A 27,398-nucleotide genomic window follows, 5' to 3' on the forward strand; every position below is an offset into this window, starting at 1 on the left:
AACCCTTAGAAGAATAGTATAATTAATAATGGTTTCATTCTATTGTAGACATGTGTACTAGTGTACGTTTTCGACCAAATATAAAAAAATTGGGTAGTACCATTCGTCGTATTCGAAGTTCAATTGATTACCAAACGTACTTTGTGCACCTCAGATTTATCATTTATCAGATTATAAGGTCCTAAATTATTTATTTTCAAGTTTGATGGAATATGAATATAAAGATATTCTGAAGTTAAGGGAACAAGAAAAGAAGCAGTGATCATGCACAACAAATTACTTTCCCTTTCTATATAACATGATGATAAAAAACAATAAGCCGGAGAATAATATCATTTGATGTGATTATACCTTTAAGAGTATCAAAAATGATATAATGCAAACGACACATTCCATGTACCCGTGTGTATATTCACTGACTTCGAAAGTTAGAGGAGTAATAATCAGTTTAAGAAGGCAATAAACAGGTAGGCAAAACCGTAAGGTGCATTGTACATTAACCCGTTCTGTACTTTTGAAACTTAGAGACAACTTAACATATCTTCAAGCTGTGATTTCAATTAATTTATTTTAAAGTTATGAAGATCTTATGTGGTGATGATCTTAAGACAAAAAAACGAGTTTGAATCTCATCTTGTCGGAATCTCCAACTCTATTTCGTGCCGTCCTAGTATTGTTAAATATGTTTATTTATCATTTATCCTATGTACATACCTAACTTGACTTTTTATAACTCTTAAGACAATTTGCCTCCCAGCTCTATTTAAAAGACAAAAAGGCTCAGATAACCTTTTTAAAATTATTTAAGAGTCAACTATAATACGTACAAATTAGCTTATTCTTTTGGCATGCTCATAACAAGGTTAATTAATGTATACTACATATATATATATATATATATATATATATATATATATATATATATATATCATTGATAACAAGATATTTATATAAACATTTAATATAAATTGTTGAATTTTCGTCTTATTTTGCATCTAAAAAATGTTAAGTTCTTCTAGTGGACGGTACGTCGGTACCTAATGTATAAATCAAATAACACTTATTTTCACATCTTCTTTTGTTTGGTTTTGTTTCCTAATCGTTTAATCCAGCACAAAACCGAAAACATACAAACATGAATAACATGCATTTTTGCGTTGACAGAGGTAGATTTCTAACGCATGCAAATTCAATCATTTGATGAATCATATCCATTTATACTTTTGAGTTCTAGTTTTGTACTCTGAAGTCTGAACTTACTCATAATGCCACTTGCAAGAAAATATGCAATATATGTATATATAAAAACTACAGGACTTTAAGAGCTTATGTCTAGTCTATTATTTTTTACGACAAACAGTTATTTTATCACTCAAATTGAGATGGTGTGAGAATTCAGATCGAAATAAAACAACTTATAAAAAAATTTGATTAGTGAGTCAGCTGTCTTGTTTTTCTTATTGTCTTTGAAACGTGAATAATTTTGAAGTCTTGGAAATTTTCTTGAAAGGATGCTAGCTTTGCTAGTTCTGTTCTGCTAGTTCTGTTGAAATACCTAGCCACGCTGTTGAATCTTTGATCATCGAGATTACCTGTTTGCAATGTGTCCCGAAATGTTGCTTATGTCTAGTCTATAATATAGAGGAAAGTAACTTAATTTATACCATTTGCTTTGAACTGATGTTTATCCGCATGCAGCTAATTTTTCATTGTTTCATGTATGCAATTGATTGTATCTTAAGAAAGTAAAGTTGACTACGATGAAACATTCTTCCAAAGTATTATACCATTTACAATACAATATAAATTACGGAAACACACAATATAATCATTGATTTAATAATAAATTTTAGGAAAAGAAAACTTACAGGTTACAAGCATAGTGGTACGGTATATGATTGTAAATAAATGTGTAGTTAAAAACATTTCTTCATCGATACACATCATTATGCATATGAAGTTCTTCTAGAATGTAGTTTATAAATATTTCTAGGCAGAAATTGAATTATTCTTACAAATAAGTTTTCTTCGATAAACAAAAGAAATAGGCTCACAGCTTCAACAAAATAAGTTATAAACGGCGCCGGATATATCACGCTGCATTTTCTCCTGAAAAAGAAATTAGCTAAGAGAGACCTACCGGACAATTCGTAATTTAAAGTTTAATACGGCATTGATTAATAAGTAGTATCTTTTATCTTTTATTCATCTCTAGTGTTGTTCAAGTTGCGATAACGATTGCATTAATCGTGCATTTGCGTGGCTATATCTTTATTAATCACCGCTTCTCTTATGTGGCCAATGTAAACTCTCTCTCGCTATTATACTAATTTCTAACGATCTTATACATGTATATTTGAATGGATGGTTATATCAAAATAATATATTAGTGTGTCGTGAAGGAACAAAGCTGGTCTCAGCTCTCATTGTCGACCCCACAAGTTGACTGATCGTGTTCATCATCATGCATGGCTTCATATTATTTATTTAATTACGACTTGTTCTCGGCACAAATGATTGTAATTAGTTTAAGAATATCTTGATTTCTCTTCATCATCACCAAATCTTCCTCAAATCATCGAGTACATCTCCAACCTATATATATAGTTACTCAAGATCAAGTACTATTATAACAACGAACTAACAAGAAGAATAAAAAGGAGAAAGACAAGAGTATTAGGTGAGAGAGATGGACGTTTTTGTTGATGGTGAATTGGAGTCTCTCCTGGGGATGTTCAACTTTGATCAGTGTTCGTCATCTAAGGAGGAGAGACCACAAGATGAGATGCTTAGCCTCTCTAGCCTTTACAATGGTCATCTTCACCATCAGAACAATGTCTTGTCTTCTGACCAACATGCTTTCTTGATTCCTGATATGTTCTCATTTGGCGTGATGCCGGAGGGAATCTTCCAACCATGCTTGATTCTTGGGATCAAAATCACATCCCAGAAACGGCAATACTTAAGAGGAAACTACACAACGTAGAGAATGTGCACAATACTAACTCTAAGCGTGACGTCACAAGACAAGTAAGTGCACGATCAATAATGTATATAATGTTTAATTTTATTCATAACGCATTAAACTAATTACAATAACATTAACGAATTACAATAACATTAACGTGATATAGGAGCTTGTCAAAGCCAAGAAAAAGCAGAGGGTAAGCCTGGAAAGCAATTCAGCAGACGAAAGCAACACTAACTGGAGAGATGGTCAGAGCAACAGCAACAGTTCAGACGACGAAAAGGCTTCGGTCACAAGTGTAAAAGGAAAAACTAGAGCCACGAAAGGGACAGCTACTGATCCTCAAAGCCTTTATGCTCGGGTAAGAAAACGTGTGAAAATTTCAACGATTTCAATTTGATAACTAATTATGAATAATTAGAGCCATTCCATTATACAGTTTTAAAAGACTTCTAATGATGGGATCAATTTTTTTTTCAGAAACGAAGAGAGAAGATTAACGAAAGGCTCAAGACACTACAAAACCTTGTACCGAACGGGACAAAAGTTGATATAAGCACGATGCTTGAAGAAGCGGTCCATTACGTGAAGTTCTTGCAGCTTCAAATCAAGGTATGTACAATTTTTTTTAGGGTTTTGTTTTTATTAGAATCTTTACACAACATCTATATATGTTGTAACTAACCAAAATGCATATGTTATAAAATGTAGTTGTTGAGTTCGGATGAACTATGGATGTACGCACCATTGGCTTATAATGGACTCGACATGGGATTCCATCACAACCTTTTGTCTCGGCTTATGTGAAGGACTTATATACAATCTAATTGTAAAGAAACCGATTTTGAACATATGAATCCCTTTAACTGGGCCATATCAGAGAGAGGTCTACTTTCGGAACGTACCACTTTCTCCTGTTGTTCATTCTGATGCCTTTCTTTTCATCCTGATGGCTTTTGTTATTCTTTAAACTTCTTTTTGTCTTTTTCTTCATTATGGTTCTAAGAACTTGTTTTTTTTATTAATGTAATTATGTTATTAAATATGAAAAAGTCAACTGAGACTAATAAAATAACAGTCTTTTCTCACACAATTTTGAAAACAAAATATAAAATTGAAACTAACTGTTATATATTTTTATAGTTAAATCATTCGGCCGACTTTAGTTTCCTATGTAATATATATATGAATATAAAGATATATAATTGAAGTGTCGAAAAAAGAAGAAGATATATAATTGAAGTTTAGCCTATTTTTTTATTGGTTAAGGATGCCAAACGAAAGACGCCATGCCAAAGTTCTTTTGATACCAAAACAATTCCCATCTGTTTTAGATGTGGAGAAGAACTGGAAACAACATCCTATCCTAGTACTGTTTATTTCAGTATCGTGTCTCACGTGAATATGGTCACTAACACCAACTCCAAACTCCAACCCCAGCTTATACTTACCTGATGCACATAATAATGTCATCAAACCTTTCAAAATGTTCCCAGTGAAATATTTCTCTCTTTTTTTCTATATGGAGAATTTGGATATTTCAGAAACGCTAATGTATACGAAAGGAATAAGTGAAGAAGTATCTACCAAAATGATTTTGTAAATTATCATGTCTCACGTGAATATGGTCACTAAGAGTGCATGTAATCCAATTATCATCAGTTAATTTTATGTTGGAAGTGAATCCAATTTAGCATTAGCATATGTATCATAATTCGATCCAGGCAATCAAACCCAAGCTACAATCTAATCTATCCCAAAGGTAACATATTAATCATCATCCAAAATTTCGAGAATAATGTTAAAAACCTACCATGAGTGTGTGTCTTAGAGATAACGCCCACATTGAAGTTTGGAAAATATGTTATTTCAGACGCACCTTGTTCGTTAGAAAGCAAATAAGATGCAGAGTTTCTGTTCAAGAGCACATTTAAACGGTTTATATACTGTTCTATTTTCGGTTTGGTTTGATGCTTTTTCTTTTTAAAAAAGCGGATTCCGGCTTAGTCAAACCAAATCGTATCGAGGGAGCCTCTTTCCGACAAAGAGTGTCTTAAAAAGATTTAGATCATCAATGATCAAACGCAATCTCCAGCAATCGCCAACGCAAACGCTGTTAAGGGAAAAAATCCCAATCGATTGAATCGAGATCGTTATATCTGCCTAAGCTCCCGCCTCCTCGTCTGACTCTTCTCTTCCATCGCCGACGATCATCCTAATAACAAACATGTCCCACCGTCGATCGAATCAGCACGATCAGAACGCCAGATACACCCCCAAGGGCGGCCAGCAGCAAAAGTTCGTTCCCAAAGCCTTCAATCCAACTAATCCTACATCATCATCTAGCTCCGCCGCTTTCCCCGTCTCTCTCTCCTCTTCGCTCAGGCAATCGGATTCCTCCTCCTCCGGAGCCCCCGCTCCGGGTGGTGGAAGTAGTAGGGTTAGGATCGGAGATCAGGGACAGTTTGTATCCAGCAGAGCTCCGGCTCAAGGCGGTGGCAGTTTCGTTAATTACTTGCCGCAGGACGAGGCCGTAGCCGCTGGTCTGGGCCCAGAGGATGGAGGAGGCTTGGATCCGGTGGAGTCTCAGGGAGTGGTGGATCTACTCAATAGAGAGCTCGCCAGGCTGCTCAAGCTTAATCCTAGACTGTTTTGGAGAGAAGGTTTCGTTAGATTTAGGAGTAAACAAGTTGTAAATTGATTTTGGATCTGATTATAACGATTGATTTTTTTTATTTTTTTTTATACAGTGGCTAGTGATGCGTCGTTGCACGATTTTCTTGATAGCTTTCTGCAGTTTAGGAGCAGGTGGTATGATTTCCCTTTTCGTGGTGTCAAGGGAGTTGTAGCGGGTGTGATTGTTGGAGAGATTGAGCTGTGCCGTCGTGTTTTCATGCTCTTGTTTAGAATGTGAGTGAGTCTTGGTTTTACGGATAGTCTTTATTCTTTTGGGGTCCTTTCTTGTGGAGTTAGAGGGGTTTTTGTATGTGGTTGTGGCAGATCTTCCCATAGGGATCCGGGTGCTCGAGCTGCTGATAGCCTCAGTCAGAAAGATCATGAAGGTGGGCCTTTTTTTTTTGCTCTTTGTTTTTTATGCTAATTTTTATTCCATCTTTATTTATTCATTACGTTCGTTTGCAAAGAAAAAAAACGTAGAATTAACGATTGGCATGTCTCGCGGTTTGTTTCCTTTTCACTTTCCACTTAGATTTTGGATAAGCGTACATGTTTGGTTGTATGTTAGCACCGTCTGTGAGAGATTGTTTCTTTAGACCAGCTAGGCATAACTCAGTAACTGACTAGAATAAGTAGTGAGATAAGTCGTCTCATTGATCAAGACTTTCTAGTATGATTTTAGTTCCATTTCATCAAGAAAAAATCTTCTTCTTTCATGCATTTTTGTTGTGTCTGACGTGTCTTGTTTGATTTACTTGAGATTGTTTTCTAGCTTACAAATGTTTACTAGTTTTGTTTGTAGTTCTCTTGCAGGAAAAGAAGTTACTGGACTTGCCAAAGTTATTGGATATATGCGCTATTTATGGACATGAAAATGCAGAGCTCACAAAATCTTTAGTAAGTCATTCCAGTAAAAGTTAAATTGGTCAGAAATCTGAGATAATATCTTATCTCTGGGCTAGATAATCTTTATTCTTCTGCTAATCTAATTCTCTGTTTCTCAGATTGAGAATGCTGTGAAATCACAAGCCGGAGTTCCTGATAATTTGAAAACAATGTTGTCTCATTTCTTGGGCATCTTGCACACAATGCATCGTCGTTGTACCTCATCATTGGAGGTATGTTATATTTATCAAAGGTGTATATACACATTTATACTAAGTGTAAGATCACATCAAATGTTGTATTTAACATTTTTGGTCTGAAGCTTCTTGTTTTTTTTTTGTTTTTTTTTTAAAAGTAGTTGTTTCTACTCTCCCTTTGATTTTATTCTTGTGCATTTTATCCGCAGACTTTGTTTTCGAGTGCCAATAGTGAAGACCATGGGAGCAAACAACTCCATTCTGACCTTTTGGAGGTGAATATCCGTCTTTTATTTTTGCTATTTATGTATCTGCTTTTACATGGTGCGAGTTAGCATTTAACTATGTTGGTACGTCAGACTAGTAGCATTCAAGTTCTTGGTGATGCATTTTTTTTTCTTAATTGATACATTGTTTCTTTGCTTGGCAAAGGAAATTAAAATCGAAACTATTGAGGTCGGCATTTAGGATATAGACTCTAGTTTTGCATATTAATAGTGTGTGGACAATAGGGCATGTGATTTATCCGTGCTAATGGTTTTTTCATCTTATTAGGTTATGGACTTCATAAATGATGGAGTTGTGTCTTTGGATGCTCTTACTTCTGCCTATTCACCAGCAGCTTTAATCTTGGCAGGCCCTGTTGAGACGAGGTATGCATTTTCTTGTAGCTAAAATTAGTTTCTCTTGTGAGATATGTAAGGATCCCCAAGTCTTGCATCTATGGTACATGATTTGTTGATCTAGTTACTATATATTTATTGAATTGCAGTATGAGTTTCTTATGGTTTTGATGAACAACAGTATTAATAGTGGAACCTTATTTTGCTATTTTTGATCTATATTTGGCTTATTTTGGATCTGTTCTGATGAAAACCCATATCCATCTGTGCAGTTATGGCAGCGATGAACTTCTCAGCAGCCTTGTTCGGTTGCATGATTCATTACTTCCATCGCTTCTTCGTGGCTTCCAGATCTTATTCAAGGATGGAGACCATGATTCTCTTTCAGACATATCCACGAGTTTAAACATGTTGTCAACAAGGATAGGGAGTTTATGTTGGAAAATCTTAGATATCTGTTATCTCAGCAATGATTTGATCGATGACGAATCTTCAGTTCCATCTGTCACAAAGATGTTCCCGTCAAAAGTTGAGGACCCTATGGTAAGGGCAGATATACTGATCCAAACATTCAGGGAGATCAGTGGACTTTCCGAGCAGTCACTGGAAAGCAAGAACCGATTACTCCAAAAGATTGAGAAGCGTTACAGAATAATTGATAGGCTTAGGAGTTTACAGAAAGCAGGTAAATTCTTTCTTAATGCCATGAGTGAAAAAAAACAGTATGGTCTAAAGCAGTTTTGTATTGGTTTCTGCGCAGGATGGATATCTATGGAAGATGAGCAGCTTCAATATTTGTCTATGATCATGTTGCATTCTGGAGGCACAGTCTCTGTAAAGGAGTCGCCGCTTCTTCTAACTGATGGTAGAAACACCACCGAGCTTATGGATGAAAATGCTGTAGTTATGCAGTCCAAGATCAGTCAAATAAAAGACATATTCCCCGAGTATGGTAATGGTTTCTTAGCTGCGTGTCTTGAAGCGTATAACCAGAATCCAGAAGAAGTTATACAGAGGATACTTGAAGGAACACTCCATGAAGATTTGCAGCGATTGGATACTTCATCAGAGAGCATGCCACAACCTAAACCTGCTCCAACTCTTGGAAGCAAAGACAAAGGGAAAGGAAAGCTCATCGAATCTGACACTAGTAGCTCTGGTATCTACACGGAGCAACCGATCACACGTCCCTCACTTCCAGCTTCATCAGCTTCATCCACAGCGGTTGGCAGATTTGTCAGAAAGCCAAAGGATGATACTCCAAGCTACAAAATCCTCGACGCAAGAAAAGAATCGGACAGAGAGAGGAACGCAGCTTTGCTTGCACAGTACGAGTACGACGATGAGTACGATGATTCTTTTGATGATCTGGGTTTCAGTGTTGGGGAATCAGCTACGGGAGAAAGCGAATCGTTCGGTAACAGAGCTGGTCCAGCGGAAACTGAACCTTCTGCTGCTTCGAAGTGGGGAAGCAGAAAGAATCCTCAGTTCTATGTCAAGGATGGTAAGAACTACAGTTACAAAGTGGCAGGCTCTGTTGCGGTGGCAAATGCAAACGAAGCTTCACTGGTGAATGAAGCTCAGGAAGATATGATACTTGGCTTGGGACGTGGAGGAAACATTCCTCTCGGAGCGGTTAGGAAGCTGACAGAGTATGAGGCGCAGAGAGATGAGAAGGGTCAGGCTAATGTTAATGCAAACACAAGCGATGGAAGAGAGAATGTGAGATTCGGGAGAGGAAGGGGTAGAGGAAGAGGAATGACAAGAGAGCAGCCGCAAGATAGGAGTCATGAGAGTAATAACAACTCAGAGGCTACTACGCAGGCAGAGAATGGAGGAGGAAGGGGTCGAGGGAGAGGACGAAGAGGAGGAGGCGGAGGAAGGAATCATAATCATAAAGATAGAGCTATGAAGAAACACATTGCTAGTGTCTCTGGTTTCTAGAGCTTTGAAAAAAAAAAAAAAAAGCAGGAGATATGTTTTATTTTGGAGATACGGGATATATAACTTGGGGATCACTAAAGAATGGGTCTTTACAATAGAACCATATTTTTATAAGTAGGCCCATTAAAAGCCCAATACTTATTTATCTGATTTTTTCAACAAACGCAAGTCGGCAGATGTATCAGTTGCCTATAATTAGACCCTCACTCTCTTAATCTCTTTGCGTCAGTCGTCGATATTTTCCCTTTTTAAGGGTTTCTTTTCAGTTTCTCGCTTCGATTTGGCTTGGAAACCACGCATAAGAGATGTATTAGGGCGTGATCTGACACTTCGATTCAATGGGTAAGAACTCCAAGATGGAAAGACAGTTAGTACCTCAAGAAAGATGCAACGAGAAGAGAATAGATAGGAGAAATTGCCCGTTGACAAAGAGGAGTATCGCGCAAGAAAACACGTGACAAATATTGAATCAGAAGAGGAAGAAGTTGACAAGAGTTGTTTGACAGAAGAAAACGATGATGACTATTTGTCTGATTACAACAGTCACAAGAGGAGAAGGGAACTGTTACGACTTGGTACGAGAATACGTCGTCGTATGATGATGAGTGGCTTTTTGGTATCGTTAATCAGCAAAAGAAGTCAGCTATCAAGAATGATGTTGAAGACATGAACTTAAGGTTGCAGATACCACCAAAAGCTATTGTCTCTTTTCCCAGGGCTCAGTTTTTGTCTTAAGTCGGAATTTTCTCATTACCATATACAGTTATGTTCTAGGTCATGAATATGAAGTTGCGTACACTTTGAATGATTGTATTTGCATACACTTTGAGTAATTGTAATAAACCAGAGTAATATTGTTATTTTTATATTTTTTAGTCTAACAATCACATTGATCTAATGAAAGTTTATAAAAAAAAACAATCACATTGATCTATATATAATACATGATCGACAAAAGGAATCAATAACTTCACCAGCCCCAATCTTCTCCCTCTGATTTGATTTCATCGGATAAGTCTTTTAAAATGCGTTTATCAGTTTATGTATTCCACTTGCTTCTAAATTCTCTAACAAAGAAAAGTTTATCATAAAAGGAAAGTTTCCCTTAAAAAGTAACCTGAAGATTGTAAAGAATATTTGAAAAAAAATTGGGTTGGAATTCTCCACTTTTAAGATACAAAACAAGATTTATACACCGTGACAAAAGAAAAAAAACAAGATTTGTACAATTTTTTTATTCAAATACTTATATAGAACCTTCGATTAAAAAGAGATACTATAGTGGTCAACACTTGACTCTCTTTTTCTCAGATCACTTCTCATATTCATGTATTAAATATATAATATAAATGTATACTGATGTATAATTGTTGTTATATTTTATTTCCTTTTTTTTGTTTAAGTGTTTTCCTTTTCCCTGTTTAAGTTGTTTTTCCTTTTCTCATAGATTTGTTTTGTTATATAAGAAAAGATCAACTTGTGAGGAGAGACACTTGCTTTTTGAGAATCAATATAAACTCGAAGAGAAAAACTCCGAAGCTCTATAACTTCTTCCACTCCGTTAGTAGTTGATTCAGATTTGATTAAGAGAAACCATGTCTAAGAGTAAGCTTCATGTTCTTGCATTCTTTATTGATTTCAGATTAGTTATGTCTCTCACCTGAATCTCTTTCTTTTAGGTTCAGTTTATCAATTTAATAATACTTTCTTAATCTCTGGCGTCGTTTTCCTTAGTGCTTCAGAAATTGTTGAGTTCGATTACTAGTTTGGTTTCTTTGCGTGGCTGACAAGTTATATGTCTTTTGAGTTTTGATACAAGAAACCAAGATTCACTAAATATTGCAGAATATTGGAGATAAGGATGATAGTGTTTAGAGATATATACAAATATGAGATAATGATGTATTTAGATCTATAGTTATCTTAACCAAGTCGGTTAAGCCTCATGTATAAATACTTTCGTATCGTGAATATTAAAGTCAAGCAATTCTACAAACTTATATGGTATCAGAGCAAAGATCAGATTATAAACTTTCTCTGTTGTTACGTTGAAAAAAGGGAAAATTGCCAATAGAGAAAAAAAAATAAGGGTGTTGTCTCTTTGGTATAAATCATTTTTTGTCCAATTTTTCTTCTTTTTACCCTTTGTATTTCTGAAAACTAATGAAATAAATACTTTTGTGAATCAAAAAAAATATTAAAAATACAAATAATTAATAAAACACCTATATACACATGCTGATATTTTTTTTATTTTCAAAAAGTTGATAAATAAGAATTTGAAAATACGTTCTACTAAAGGTAGAATGTGCCTTCTACGGAAAATGGTATAGTAGAAAAGCGATTTCTAAAATAAACACGTTCATCTACAATTTTTAGAACTTACATTCTACTATTTACTAATTTTCTAAAAAAGTGGAATGCGCATTCTACTAATCTTAAAGCTATCTACTTTTCATCTGGAACCATCTTCTACTTTTATTAAGTATTCTAAACTTCGCGGGATGTGTTTTCTAGAATGTACTCTTCCGTCTACTAAAAGTAGAAAGCGTGTTCTCGATTTTTGTCAATGTTCTAAACTTTTAGAAGACGCCTTCTACGGATAAGATTACCTGATTTTTGTAAAAATTAATGAAAATTTCAGTTAAGAAAATATTCTAAAAATCTTCTGAAAATATTCTAACTTCCTAAAACGTGTTATTTTCGATTTTGCTGGTCAAAATGTTTTTAAAAATGATTATCCCTTGTCTTATTCATTAATCTATGGTTTTTCCATAGTTTTTCTTTTTTCATTTTTTTTCACAAACTCTTGTTTTCTATGATACATATCTATACAACATGTGGTGTTTTGAAATTATGTGCAAGTTTTTGTAAAGTTTTATTTTTATTTTTATAAATCTTACAAATTTTATTTTTATTAAAAGTTTTATTAAAAACATTTTTAAAATTTATATTTTTATTAAAAAGTTTGATAAAATTAAAATGGTTACAAACGTTTTAAATTTTTTATAAAAATAAAACTTTGTAAAATGTTTTTTTTAATAAAGTTAGTTTAAATTTTTTATTAATTTTTTTTGTAAAGTTTTATTTTTATTTTTATTTTTATAAATTTTAAATTTTTTATGTAATTAAAATTTTATTAAAAATGTTTTAAACTTTTTATAAAAATAAAACTTTGTAAAATATTTTTAAATAAGTTTATTTAACGTTTTTATTAAAAAATTGTAAATTATTTTTATTTTTACAAAGTTTATTTTTATTAAATAAAATTTTAAACTTTTTACAAATTATTTAAAAATTTTATTTTATTTTCCCTTTTTAAAACGTTTTTAATTACTTTTTAAAAATTCTTTTAGTTTAATGTGTTTAATAAAAACTTTAAACAAACTATATAAAATTTGTAAACTTTATAAAAATAAAATAAAACTTTACAAAAAGTTTTTACTAAAAAGTTTAAACAAACTTTATAAAAATAATTTTTTTTTTATTTTATTAAATTTTTTGATAAAACTAAAAAGTTTACAAACATTTTAAACTTTAAAAAAAAAAACTTTGTTACCTGTATTTTATTAGGTTGATTTAACGTTTTTTATTTAAAAAAAATTTGTAAATTATTTTTTTATTAAGTTTTACAAAGTTTATTTTTATTAAAAAAATAAAAGTTTTTATTTTTCTTTTCCCTTTTTAAATGTTTTAATTATTTTTTTTTAAAAAATCTATTAGTTTAATGTGTTTAATTAGATTAATTAAGGGTTAGTTTTGGGATTATGAAAGAAATTATACTAAAAGAACAACTAAATGATGGTTTTATACTATATGGACAACCATGCTGAATTTTTTTTCCGTTCTGGCAATTTTCCCAAAAAAAATGAGTGGGGAAGATTCGAAGCAAGTTGCTGTGAAACAGGGTGATACGATTGTTCCGTCGACTTCACCGTACTCTCTGTTTTCCTCCGATAATCCTGGCGTCTTGATTACATCTGTTCAGTTAAAGGGTGATAATTATAATGAATGGGCGTTGGAGATGGAGAATGCTCTACGAGCTAAGAAGAAGATGGGTTTCGTGGATGACACGTTAGCTAAACCTAGCGAAGAAAGTGGAGATCTTGAAAGCGTGGTTAAGCGTAAATTCCATGATTGTGGGTTGGATCAGATCCTCTATTGAACCGAGGGTAAGATCTACTGTAACGTTTATTACAGATGCTCAGAAGCTATGGGAGAATCTAAAGAAGAGATTCGAAGTGGGCAACAAGGTCCAAGTTCACCAGTTGATGGAGCAGCTAGCGTCTTGTCGACAGAATGGTCAGCCGGTGATTGACTATTACGGACGTCTTGCAATGATGTGGGAAGAATTGCAAACTTATAAGCCCTCTCCTGCGTGCAGTTGCTTAGCGGCTGCGATCTACGAGAAGGAGAGAGAGGAGGAACGAGTTCACCAGTTTATTATGGGATTGGACGATGCTAGATTCAGCAACGTGGTGACTGCAATAATAGAAGCGGATGAGCTACCTGATCTAGGAAAAGCTTACGCGAAGGTGATCAGAGAAGAAGCAAGGTTGAATGCTGCTAAGTCTAGAGAGACGGCTCAGCAAGAAGCCATTGGGTTTGCTAGCAGAAAAGAAGGAGCTTTAGATGAAGCTAATGGAACAAGAAGAGATGGTCGTGATGCAGTTGCAGGGTCACGATATGAGAATAACAATGCGGGTTATGGAAGTAAATTTAGAGACAGAGTTTGTTCTTGTAAATTTAGAGACAGAGTTTGTTCTAACTGTGGAAAGAGAGGACATGAAAAGAACAACTGCTGGCAAATTATAGGATTCCCGGAGTCGATGAATGATCGTAGAGGAAGAGGCTCAGGAAGAGGTGGACGTGGCTCAGACCGTGGAGGTTATGGTCGTGGGGGAGCTAACGGAAGAGGAGCTGCACATACTGCTCATGCTACGTGTAGTTCATAAGGTGGAGGAGCTGATTTATCACTGTTGGAACTATTTTTTTAGCAATGTATTCATATGCTAAAAATAGAGTTAGATCTCCACTGTTGGAACTATTTTTGGGAAAAGATGTCGGAGTTGGATCTATAGGATTATTTCAAAATAATCTTTCTTCAATCCTAATTATTTAAATTTTTGTTTGTATTATTATACTAACAAAACTGATTATTTTGTGAAGTATTTTGTCATGAAAACAGGAATTGGAGATTTCATGGTGATAAAGAATCTGTTCATTCCATCAGATTAATTTTGTTGATGATTTCTATGGGGACTAAAAATCATTAATTGATGGATCCAGTGGTTACAATCATTTTCTAATATTAGTCAAAAATGTGATTAGAATAAAACGTTTTTAGTCACAATGCATGTTAATGCTTTGACTTGGTTAAGATAATTATTTGCTTTAATTATCAAATATGGTTTAACATTTTTTTATTTCTTCTTTCAGATTTTGGAATAACTTAATTTAATTATTAAGCATATGGATGACCATGAGAAAACAAAAAGGAGTCAAGTTAAAAAATATGGTGAAAACATATTTATAAACAACATTTTTGATCTTTTGAGATCAAGTTGTATGGATGGAAATAGATTTTGTGAGTCGACGCCTCAAATTAAGTTTGAGAGAGGTCTGCCACATATAAATCATTTGCCATAAGAAATAAAATGTTTGTTGATATTGATCAAAACATTTGTATTTCGTTAATGCTTAAATTCATCTTTTAAAAAGGTTGATCATGCAAAACCAATGAAAATTTTCAGATCAATATGACTGAAACTAACATGTGTATTGTAGTTTCTAAAGTCAATATGGTTGAGAATAATCATAGAAAATTGTGGTTTTGAAGGTACAAAAATATCATGTATTGATATGTATATTTGCTATAAAGCAAAAATATATTTTGAAAAAAAAACAAAATATATACAAGTTGGATTTCTAAATCAACTTGAGAGAATTATGAAAATAGTTGTATCCAAAATGTGATTTTTCGAGAATGAAATACATTTTAAAGGAAATTATAACAATTTTCGAAATTGTTTTTATTATTCATTTAAATCTAAAAGAGTTGTAGATTAACTTTCTAAACTCTTAAGAGATGTTAAATGTAAATATGCATGGTTTTGAGCTATCTCAAGAAATGTGGGGGAAGCTTTGCTTACCATATAAAGTCATTGGCAAGAGGCCAAATGAACTTAGTGATAGTTATCAAACTATGATTTTTTTTGGAAAAAAAAAACTAGTGTCATACACTGAGTTTTGTGTATAATGGTTAATTGTATCTTGAGAAAAAAAAAAGATGACAAAAATCATTAGACAATTGATCTCGACTAATCTCAATAGATTATGTTCAATGTGATGACAACCTAGGATCCTGTTATTAAAGGTGTGTCATGAGATCAAATTGTAATATCATCAAGAGGAATGGGTTTAGCCTATGAACTAAGATGAGGTTTGGCGGTAACTCTACTTATCAGATTGGAGATCCCAAGAAATAGGTTCAAGGAGACAACTAAGTCAAACTAAATCTGCCCAAAGCACTGTAAGACTTCGGTCTATACCCAGTTCCTAGGATGATTAAACAGTGCTACATGTAAGGAATAGAGGATAAGCATTTGATTTTAATGATTTGTGCCAATTGTTTTGAGATATGAATGGAGTAGTACATGATACTCCTCTAAACAAAACTAATGGCAAATCACCTTGTGGGTGTGAAATGGGGCCGTTTCTAGGAGAATAAAATGGCTATATTCTCTAAAGTTCACTCATGATTACCAGGAATGTTCACGGCCAAAATGAACACAATAGAGAAATTGGTTTTGTGAGAGAATGAAACTGTGTTTTGGCTATTGTCTAGGTTTACACCAAAGCCCGGGAGGTTCAAGACATCATGGCCACCTCCTGGCCGAGTAAATCCGATAGCTATTAACAATGACTGGTTCAAGGCTGAAAAATTGCTACCAACTCATCATGCAGTGAATTTCTCGTTTGTACTCTCAAAAGTCCTTAGTTGAGTCTTGTTGAGTCTTGTCGAGTCTTGTTTAGGAAGTCAAGTCTGTCGAGTCGTCTAGTGTGTAGAAGCATTTCTATTCATGTGGGGGATTGTTGGAACTACTTTTTTAGCAATGTATTCATATGCTAAAAATAGAGTTAGTGTGAATGAGAAATGGAGGTCTAATGTGTGTGATTTGAAAAACTTGTATAGAATTACAAATATACACATTAGATATTTGGATTTGGGTTTTGATTTGTTAGTTGAACTTCATGTTCACTAACTTAATCTTATAAACCAAATATATGTGATCTTTTATATTGATAAAATATAAAAAAGAAATCCATTTAAAGTATATTATTTTGTTTGAATGAGTCAAATAATAATAATTATACTTTTTATTTTCTTGGTCAAAATGTGAAATGAATTCACATAATAATGACAAGAAATAAAGTCTCCATTAGTGCACCATGGAGGTTTCATTTTTATGTTGAAAAATGAAACTTGTGCTTCACATTATTTTCTATATAAAGCCTCATGGCAATGTAGAAAGGGACACACATGAATACCAAAAGAAAAACCACATTCTCCCATATTGAATAGTCATGTTAGTATTTTTATTTCTTGAGTCTGAGAGTGCAACACAAAACTAGGGTCGATAGATTCTGTTTTTCGGTGATGGTAAACAGAAACAATGCTGCAGTTGTATCCTGAGAATCTGAGCGCTATGCAACCGTCACACTACGGGGCGTTTAAAGATTTAAGGAAAGAGATTAACCATCTCGACTCTGCAATTTTTTCTTCATTTGTTTGTTTCGGTATTGTATTTTTGATTTTTGTTCTTATTATTTCTATAAATATCAGTTGTCCCTATCGTAGTGAAATAAGGTTCCTACACTCTTAAATCTTTAAATATTGTTTATGCTTTGCACTAACAATACTGATATTTGTTAAAAGTTCTGTTTTTTAAGAACAGGTTAATCAACAGTCTTGAAACAAAATCTGGAGTTGTGCTTTCTCCAACCAATTCTGCTATTGTGTAAAGCTTGTGTTCTTGAGCTAACATTTTTTTTGCAGTCTTAACTCAAAATATCCGTTTATTACTTTGCACTAACCGGACTGATTATTGTAAAAAGTATTTTTTTGTAAGAACATGTTGATTGATCTTTGGGAAAAGATGTCGGAGTTGGATCTATAGGATTATTTCAAAATAATCTTTCTTCAATCCTAATTATTTAAATTTTTGTTTGTATTATTATACTAACAAAACTGATTATTTTGTGAAGTATTTTGTCATGAAAACAGGAATTGGAGATTTCATGGTGATAAAGAATCTGTTCATTCCATCAGATTAATTTTGTTGATGATTTCTATGGGGACTAAAAATCATTAATTGATGGATCCAGTGGTTACAATCATTTTCTAATATTAGTCAAAAATGTGATTAGAATAAAACGTTTTTAGTCACAATGCATGTTAATGCTTTGACTTGGTTAAGATAATTATTTGCTTTAATTATCAAATATGGTTTAACATTTTTTTATTTCTTCTTTCAGATCTTGGAATAACTTAATTTAATTATTAAGCATATGGATGACCATGAGAAAACAAAAAGGAGTCAAGTTAAAAAATATGGTGAAAACATATTTATAAACAACATTTTTGATCTTTTGAGATCAAGTTGTATGGATGGAAATAGATTTTGTGAGTCGACGCCTCAAATTAAGTTTGAGAGAGGTCTGCCACATATAAATCATTTGCCATAAGAAATAAAATGTTTGTTGATATTGATCAAAACATTTGTATTTCGTTAATGCTTAAATTCATCTTTTAAAAAGGTTGATCATGCAAAACCAATGAAAATTTTCAGATCAATATGACTGAAACTAACATGTGTATTGTAGTTTCTAAAGTCAATATGGTTGAGAATAATCATAGAAAATTGTGGTTTTGAAGGTACAAAAATATCATGTATTGATATGTATATTTGCTATAAAGCAAAAATATATTTTGAAAAAAAAACAAAATATATACAAGTTGGATTTCTAAATCAACTTGAGAGAATTATGAAAATAGTTGTATCCAAAATGTGATTTTTCGAGAATGAAATACATTTTAAAGGAAATTATAACAATTTTCGAAATTGTTTTTATTATTCATTTAAATCTAAAAGAGTTGTAGATTAACTTTCTAAACTCTTAAGAGATGTTAAATGTAAATATGCATGGTTTTGAGCTATCTCAAGAAATGTGGGGGAAGCTTTGCTTACCATATAAAGTCATTGGTAAGAGGCCAAATGAACTTAGTGATAGTTATCAAACTATGATTTTTTTTGGAAAAAAAAAACTAGTGTCATACACTGAGTTTTGTGTATAATGGTTAATTGTATCTTGAGAAAAAAAAAAGATGACAAAAATCATTAGACAATTGATCTCGACTAATCTCAATAGATTATGTTCAATGTGATGACAACCTAGGATCCTGTTATTAAAGGTGTGTCATGAGATCAAATTGTAATATCATCAAGAGGAATGGGTTTAGCCTATGAACTAAGATGAGGTTTGGCGGTAACTCTACTTATCAGATTGGAGATCCCAAGAAATAGGTTCAAGGAGACAACTAAGTCAAACTAAATCTGCCCAAAGCACTGTAAGACTTCGGTCTATACCCAGTTCCTAGGATGATTAAACAGTGCTACATGTAAGGAATAGAGGATAAGCATTTGCTTTTAATGATTTGTGCCAATTGTTTTGAGATATGAATGGAGTAGTACATGATACTCCTCTAAACAAAACTAATGGCAAATCACCTTGTGGGTGTGAAATGGGGCCGTTTCTAGGAGAATAAAATGGCTATATTCTCTAAAGTTCACTCATGATTACCAGGAATGTTCACGGCCAAAATGAACACAATAGAGAAATTGGTTTTGTGAGAGAATGAAACTGTGTTTTGGCTATTGTCTAGGTTTACACCAAAGCCCGGGAGGTTCAAGACATCATGGCCACCTCCTGGCCGAGTAAATCCGATAGCTATTAACAATGACTGGTTCAAGGCTGAAAAATTGCTACCAACTCATCATGCAGTGAATTTCTCGTTTGTACTCTCAAAAGTCCTTAGTTGAGTCTTGTTGAGTCTTGTCGAGTCTTGTTTAGGAAGTCAAGTCTGTCGAGTCGTCTAGTGTGTAGAAGCATTTCTATTCATGTGGGGGATTGTTGGAACTACTTTTTTAGCAATGTATTCATATGCTAAAAATAGAGTTAGTGTGAATGAGAAATGGAGGTCTAATGTGTGTGATTTGAAAAACTTGTATAGAATTACAAATATACACATTAGATATTTGGATTTGGGTTTTGATTTGTTAGTTGAACTTCATGTTCACTAACTTAATCTTATAAACCAAATATATGTGATCTTTTATATTGATAAAATATAAAAAAAAAATCCATTTAAAGTATATTATTTTGTTTGAATGAGTCAAATAATAATAATTATACTTTTTATTTTCTTGGTCAAAATGTGAAATGAATTCACATAATAATGACAAGAAATAAAGTCTCCATTAGTGCACCATGGATGTTTCATTTTTATGTTGAAAAATGAAACTTGTGCTTCACATTATTTTCTATATAAAGCCTCATGGCAATGTAGAAAGGGACACACATGAATACCAAAAGAAAAACCACATTCTCCCATATTGAATAGTCATGTTAGTATTTTTATTTCTTGAGTCTGAGAGTGCAACACAAAACTAGGGTCGATAGATTCTGTTTTTCGGTGATGGTAAACAGAAACAATGCTGCAGTTGTATCCTGGGAATCTGAGCGCTATGCAACCGTCACACTACGGGGCGTTTAAAGATTTAAGGAAAGAGATTAACCATCTCGACTCTGCAATTTTTTCTTCATTTGTTTGTTTCGGTATTGTATTTTTGATTTTTGTTCTTATTATTTCTATAAATATCAGTTGTCCCTATCGTAGTGAAATAAGGTTCCTACAATCACCTGAGCAATGGCGAGCTATAACTCAGATCATAAACGAGGGCAGATCAGGGGGTCAGTCAGAGAAGCTTTCTGGTAAGCCTATTGGTGATGTTATTATCGACTCGGGTGCATCGCACCATATGACAGGGAATATATCTCTGCTTATAAACGTAAGGAGCACGCAACCATGTATTGTTGGTTTTGCGGATGGAGGGACTTCTACCTCTACACAGATGGGTGATATGGTTCTTACTGATCGTATCTCACTCAGAGATGTGCTCCTTGTACCTAAATTGGACTGTACTCTTATATCAGTGTCTAAGTAGGCACACGAATTGTTTTGCTCCGTTCACAGACACCATTTGTGTTTTGCAGGACCGTTCTTCGAAGACTCTGATTGGAGCCGGTGAAGAGCGTGGTGGGGTTTATTTCTTCAAGGATGTGAGAGTGGCACGAGCTAACAGGGCTGATGGTACTGGGGATCAACTGCTGTGGCATCGACGACTCGGGCATCCAGCTTTTTCTGTGTTTTCAAGTTTTTCTGAGATTTCTGGTGTTAAGAATAAGGATTGTTCTAGTCTTTGTGACACATGTTTTAGAGCAAAACAAACGAGAGATGTTTTTCCTGAAAGTTTGAATAAAACAAGCAAGTGTTTTGAGTTAATACATGTGGATGTTTGGGGACCATACAAGATTCCTACCTCGTGTGGGGCTTCATATTTTCTTACCATAGTGGACGATTTTTCGCGGTCTGTTTGGGTATACTTGTTGCTAGCCAAGTCGGAAGTAAGGACAGTGTTGCAGAGATTCTGTGCTTATACGGAAAAACAATTTAATCACTCGGTTCAGACGGTTAGAAGTGACAATGGAACTGAGTTTATGTGTCTAGGAAGTTTCTTCAAAGACAACGGCATAATTCATCAGACCAGTTGTGTTGATACGCCTCAATAAAATGGGCATGTGGAGAGGAAGCATAGGCACATTTTAAATGTTGCAAGGGCGCTACTATTTCAGTCTAAGATGCCATTAAAGTTCTGGGGAGAAGCTGTCACAACGGCTACTCATTTAATCAATCTGACGCCTACAAAGATCTTGAAAGGAAAGTCTCCTTATGAGGTGTTATTTGGAAAGAAACCATTGTATAACTCGTTAAGGATTTTTGGTTCGTTGTGTTACGTACACAGGAGGGATCAAAATAAAGATAAGTTCGGAGAGAGGAGCAGGAGATGCGTTTTTGTGGGCTATCCATTTGGAAAGAAAGCCTGGAGAGTATATGATTTGGATAGTAATGAGTTCCTGGTGTCTAGAGATATCAGTTTTGATGAAAAAATCTTTCCATATGCAGAGAAGGGAGAGATTAACGTGGAGGAAAGGGCACTGGTTAGTGGTCCTGATGATGATTGGATTATCAATGTGGTTGAGAAGGATAAGGGAAAGGTTTCTTGCATAGAAGAGAAGTCAGCAGGGACTGAAGCAGCTAAGTCTGTTAAGGATGCAGTGCTTGATGCATCAACTATGACACCGGAACATAGTGTAGTAGCTACAAAACAGAGCAGTAGCGATGGCGTAGTTGACAAGGAGACTGATAAGGGCTCTACTGAAACAAAAGAACCAGAGTTGGGCAGAGGTTGCAGAGAGAAGATACCGTCGGTTAAGTTGCGAGATTATATTAACTACAATGCGTCTGTTCTCGCTGAACAAAAAAACCCATCACGGTCTCGCCTCCTCTGTTACAAAATCAGAGTCTCCGTTGACAGTCCAAGGTACACCTTATCCTCTTACCAATTTTATTTCTGATGAAAAATTCTCACCTGCTCACAAAGTGTTCCTAGCTGCGATTACTAAGGAGAGAGAGCCTCGTAATTTTAAAGAAGCTATGAACAGAAGATATGGTGTGACTCTATGTCTAATGAGGTCACTGCGTTTGAGGAAAATAAAACGTTTAGTGTGGTTGATTTGCCACCTGGAAAGAAAGCTATTGGAAATATGTGGGTCAATAAATACAAGTACAATGCGGATGGGACTATGGAGAGACCCAAATCTCGGTTGGTGGCTTTAGGAAACAGACAGGTCAAGGGCAGAGATTTTAAAAAAACTTTTGCGCCGGTAGCCAAAATGACCACGATCAGATGTTTGATGAGAGTGATTGCAGGAAAAGGTTTGGATAGTGCACCAGATGGATGTGCACAACGCCTTTTTGCATGGTGATCTTAAAGAGGAGGTTTACATGAAGCTTCCCCCGGGGTTTCGAGCTTCAGATCCGAACAAGGTGTGCAGGTTACACAAGGCAATCTATGGCTTAAGACAAGCTCCTAGGGCTTGGTTCGCTAAGTTGACTACTGCACTTAAATAGTTTGGTTTTCAACAATCTTATGAGGGCTATTCACTGTTTGGTTACTCTAAGGGGAATGTGGAGCTCAGGGTGCTAATTTATGTTGATGATTTACTCATTTGCGGGAACGATATGGATTTTTTGGTCAAGTTTAAGGAGCATTTAGGTCGCTGTTTCCGAATGAAGGACCTAGGGAAGCTAAAATACTTCCTTGGTATAAAAGTTGGTCGTGGAGAATAGAGGTTTATGCTAACTCAACGCAAGTACACACTGGATCTCATAGCCGATGTTGGTTTATTGTGTTCGAAGCCTGTAGCTACCCCGATGGAGATGCATCATAAATTGGCTTTGGACTCGAGTCCATTTTTGCAGGAAGCAGAGAAGTACAGGAGGTTGGTGGGACGGTTGATATATTTGTCGATAACAAGGCCAGACATTTCTTACTCAGTGCATATATTATCACAATTCATGCATAAGCCGCGAGAGATGCAGTGGGCAGCAGCTCTGCGTATGGTTAAGTATTTAAAGGGGACTGCTAGGCAAGGAATTTTATTGGGGTCACACACTGATATGAGTCTATAGGTTTACTGCGACGCGGACTGGTCCGCTTGTCCTACTACTAGGAGATCGCTAAGTGCTTATGTAGCACTTGTGGGGGAGTCGCCAGTGTCTTGGAAGACCAAGAAACAAGGAGTTGTGTCGCATTCTTCGGCGGAGTCGGAGTATCATTCTATGGCGTTGGCAACAAGGGAAATTAAGTGGTTGAGAAGGTTACTACGAGACTTGGGAGCCAAGCAAACGAGACCTTCGAAGTTATTTTGTGATAGTAAGTCGGCAATATACATAGCTGCTAATCCAGTGTTCCATGAACGAACTAAACACATAGAGTCTAATTGTCATCAAGTGAGGGATGCTATTGAAGATGGGCTATTAGAGACGATTCATGTGAGAACAACTGAGCAGTTGGCGGACGTATTGACGAAGGCGTTTGGTAGAGTGCAATTTCAAAAAAATTTGTTCAAGTTGGGAGTAAGAAACTTTCATATTCCCAACTTGAGGGGGAGTATTGGAGATAAGGATGATAGTGTTTAGAGATATATACAAATATGAGATAATGATGTATTTAATAGTTATCTTAACCAAGTCGGTTAAGCCTCATGTATAAATACTTTCTTATTGTGAATATTAAAGTCAAGCAATTCTACAAACTTATACAGAAACTCAGCTAAAGAACGCCCCGATGGATTTGTTTGATAGTGATGATGAGACGTGTAGTTTAAGCTCCTTCTACACCATGCCGTCTGAGAGACCTCGCATGGATGAAGTTCACGTTCCCAAAGATTTAATGTTGGATCAATCTCTTGATGCTCTCTATGAGAAAAGGTAGCTAGGGTTCCTTCTCTATATCACTTTTTTTTTGTTTTTGTTTTTTTGGGTTGAGTTTTGATGTGAAACTGATAAATATTTGGATTCCTTTGTGGATGTGAAGGAGTTCAACGAGAGAGCAAGCTTTGGCCTCCATTGTTGACGCATTCAAGAGCGACTTGCAGCATGAGTTTGTGGAAAAGAAGTAACCATCTCATACTCTATTATCCCTTCTTCAAAAAAATCTTTTATACATATAACTAATTATGGTTTTGTATTGATGACACCTGATTGTTATCTAATGTTTCTTCTTCAACGTTGTAGCTTTGCCACCTTGTTGCATCGGTGTTTACGCTGCATCAAGAAAGGGTCCAGTAAGGAGTCCTCACTAGCATCACATGTTATTGGTTAGTCACCGAGGCACAAGCAAACTTATGCATCATCTTTTTTTATTTTTATTGAGCTACACACTAACAGTTAATATGCCGTTTCAAGGGTTGCAAGCTTTGACTGTTGGACTTGGGGATCAAGCACAAGAGATTCTAGAAGAATCTGTCACTCCTCTCTCTCAAGCCCTTAAATCTAGTGGTGCAGCCTTGAAGATAACTTCGGTATGGATAATTTCATAATCTATTATCTATTTTATTCCGTTAAAAGTTTCTATATGCAATTTGCTGATATCATGCCACTTTCATTGCAGATTCTTGAGTGTTTAGCAGTGATAACCTTTGTTGGTGGAACCAATGCTGATCAAACCGAGAGATCTATGCAAATAATATGGCAAATGATTCATCCTGAACTGGTTTCTAATGTATGCATGTTACTCTTTTCTTATAATATGCCATTTTTTATTCCTAATCTAAAGGTATGTAGTAGGCTCACATGTAAGTTGTTGTTTTGTGTAGGTTGTTGCAACCCAAACTTCACCTGCTGTGATAACAACCGCTGTCTCTTCATGGGCGTTTCTACTCATAACAGTTGATAGATGGACCCTAGGTCCCAAAATTTTGCAAGAGTAAGTTTATTTTAACCTAGTGTGACTTATTATTAATGGATCTATAAGCTGATTAGAATGTTGATAACATTGCAGGACCGTAGCTTATCTCTCCACACTGTTGGAAAAGGATGACCGTTCTGTACGTATAGCTGCTGGTGAAGCGCTTGCTCTTTTATTTGAGATGGGAACTCTAGAGAAGTTTGATGCCAAAGCCAAAGGGTGTGCTAATGGCTCGGTGGAAGAAGAAGAAAGTGTATCCCATGAGGCATTGGTAGACATGGATAGATTAATATCTAAAGTCACTAATCAAATTAGAGACCTCGCTGTAGAGGCAGGTGGTAAAGGTTGTGCTAAGAAAGATCTCAACACACAAAGAAGTTTGTTCAAAGATCTTGTTGAGTTCCTTGAGGTATATTCTTACCTTTTTATGCTTCTGATGAGTTTATCGTTGACAATTTTTAATATAAGATTTTTTGTTTGAATTATGATTATTAGAGTGGAGTAGCACCTGAAACCTCTACAAAGGTTGGAGGGACCTCTATAGAGACGTCAACGTGGTGCCAGATGATACAGGTTTCTCTCAATCTTAATAGAACTTGTTATGTTGTTTGTTTCTTGTGACTGGTTTTTTTAACATATGTTTTTTTTTTTCAACAGTTGAATTTTTTGAAGCATTTCCTTGGGGGTGGCTTTATCAAGCATATGCAAGAGAATGAGTTCCTTCACGATGTGTTTAGTTTCACTCCAAAGAAGATTGGTGGACATTCTACGATGACTAGTGAAGAAAAGGTTTGTTTTGTGACAACTTCATATTTCCTCTTTTTTTTTTTTGATTATTTGTGGTTTTGATTATGAGTGAGCGGTGTTTAATGTTCTAGTCTTCGTTATTTGTGGCAGAAGTTTTTTCAATCACCAAACTCAGCTGTCAGCAAAGCAAGGACGCAATACATGAAGAAGCAGAGGATCTCTAACAAGGAGGTTTTCTTCATTTAGTAGTTGATTTGTTTTAAATCAACGTTTTCAAATTTGTAAATGACAAATTTTCGGTTGTTATTCAATTTGAAAATTCCAGTGTTATTGAAAATTAAAAAGATGTTATTCGATAATAGATTTTAATATAATTTATAAATTTAGCTATAATCTCGTGTTATCCATGTAATAAATTTCAGTGTGTTTAAGATCTTTTATATATAAATCATAGCTAAAAGTTCTTAAAGACTTTAAAGTTGTTATTCAATTAAAATAGTAAATAACTTCTAAATTTTTGTATACAAATTTACTTAAAATCAATCAACTTCAGCAGAGTATCCTGAGTAAATTGTTAAACAACAAAAATTTAGAATCCACATTCGTGAATTTTAAAAACCAATACCAAGATTTTTAAATCTTGAAGATCATAAAAACAAGCAACCTCCTTCCGCGCATCTAAACCTCTGGAATTGATTCATGCCGACTTATGTGGACCCATCACGCCATCAACACCAGCTCACAAGAAATATGTTTTTGTCTTGATCGATGATTACTCACGTTATATGTGGACGTTGCTACTGAGTGAAAAAAGCGAAGCATTCAAAAGATTTAAACGATTCAAGATACTTGTGGAATCCGAAACTCGTAGTAAGTTAAAAACATTACGGACAGATAGAGGAGGAGAATTTACCTCTCATGATTTCAAAGACTATTGCGACAAACATGGCATCAACCGCCACTTGACTGCACCCTATTCACCACAGCAAAACGGAGTGGTGGAACGACGTAATAGGACACTCATGGAGATGACTAGGAGTATTTTTAAGCATATGAACATGCCTAATTATCTCTGGGGCGAAGCAACTAGACATGCTACCTACTTGATTAACAGAGTAACTACGAGGGCTTTGAATGGGATGACTCCATATGAATGTCTCAGAGGTCGGAAGCCTAATATCTCTCACTTGAGGGTTTTTGGTTGCGTCTGCTACGCTAGGACAGAAACAGCCGGTAGAAGAAAACTTGCTGATCGATCCAGAGTCTTGGTCCACTTAGGAACAGAACCAGGATCAAAGTCCTACCGACTGTATGATCCACTAAGTAAGCGTATTATAGTAAGCAGAGACGTAACCTTTGATGAAGAAAAGGAATGGTGTTGGACGAAGAACACAGATACTGAGAAGATCAAGGAGTTTACGGTTCCATTGAAGAGTTTGAGTAATGAAACAGGGGACGAAGCTCAGAGCACTGCAGCAGATGATATCTCTGAGCACGAAGAAGATGATGATGGTGACACGACTGAAGAAGAAAGTGAGGCTCAGCCTAGACGATCTGCGAGAACATCTACTAGACCAACATACCTTGATGACTATGTTCTCATTGCGGAAATTGAAAGTGAGAGACTGTTGATGATCATTAACGATGAGCCATGGACGTTCAATGATGCTAAGGAGTTGAAAGTATGGATTCATGCATGTAA

General features: G+C 35.0%; 3 protein-coding genes across 3 annotated transcripts; all 3 read left to right on the forward strand.

The window, feature by feature from the left end:
• Positions 1-2,668: 2,668 nt before the first annotated feature.
• Positions 2,669-3,893, forward strand: LOC108821730 (transcription factor RSL3). The gene is given in 5 exon segments (XM_018594720.2): positions 2,669-2,897; positions 2,900-3,030; positions 3,135-3,329; positions 3,449-3,580; positions 3,680-3,893. Coding segments are annotated over 5 exon segments (762 nt in total). The 5' UTR covers positions 2,669-2,689; the 3' UTR covers positions 3,776-3,893.
• Positions 3,894-5,075: 1,182 nt separating this feature from the next.
• Positions 5,076-9,461, forward strand: LOC108822638 (uncharacterized). Its single transcript, XM_018595766.2, has 9 exons — positions 5,076-5,631; positions 5,719-5,878; positions 5,969-6,030; positions 6,447-6,541; positions 6,649-6,762; positions 6,936-7,001; positions 7,282-7,379; positions 7,622-8,034; positions 8,110-9,461. The coding sequence occupies exons 1-9, from the start codon at positions 5,196-5,198 to the stop codon at positions 9,291-9,293; spliced, it is 2,628 nt and encodes an 875-aa protein (XP_018451268.1). The 5' UTR covers positions 5,076-5,195; the 3' UTR covers positions 9,294-9,461.
• Positions 9,462-20,068: 10,607 nt separating this feature from the next.
• LOC108819775 (uncharacterized) lies at positions 20,069-26,036 on the forward strand. The gene is made up of 17 exons (XM_056992435.1): positions 20,069-20,124; positions 20,239-20,539; positions 20,631-20,727; positions 21,601-22,018; positions 22,202-22,325; positions 22,408-22,524; positions 23,170-23,357; positions 23,779-23,970; positions 24,077-24,157; positions 24,277-24,359; positions 24,448-24,563; positions 24,653-24,763; positions 24,858-24,967; positions 25,043-25,358; positions 25,445-25,522; positions 25,607-25,738; positions 25,847-26,036. Exons 1-17 carry the CDS (start codon positions 20,069-20,071, stop codon positions 25,940-25,942), a joined length of 2,616 nt encoding a protein of 871 aa, XP_056848415.1. The 3' UTR covers positions 25,943-26,036.
• The last annotated feature ends 1,362 nt before the right edge of the window (positions 26,037-27,398 follow it).

The sequence above is a fragment of the Raphanus sativus genome, chromosome 8 (assembly GCF_000801105.2).
Source record: "Raphanus sativus cultivar WK10039 chromosome 8, ASM80110v3, whole genome shotgun sequence".
NCBI classification, from domain to species: Eukaryota; Viridiplantae; Streptophyta; class Magnoliopsida; order Brassicales; family Brassicaceae; genus Raphanus; species Raphanus sativus.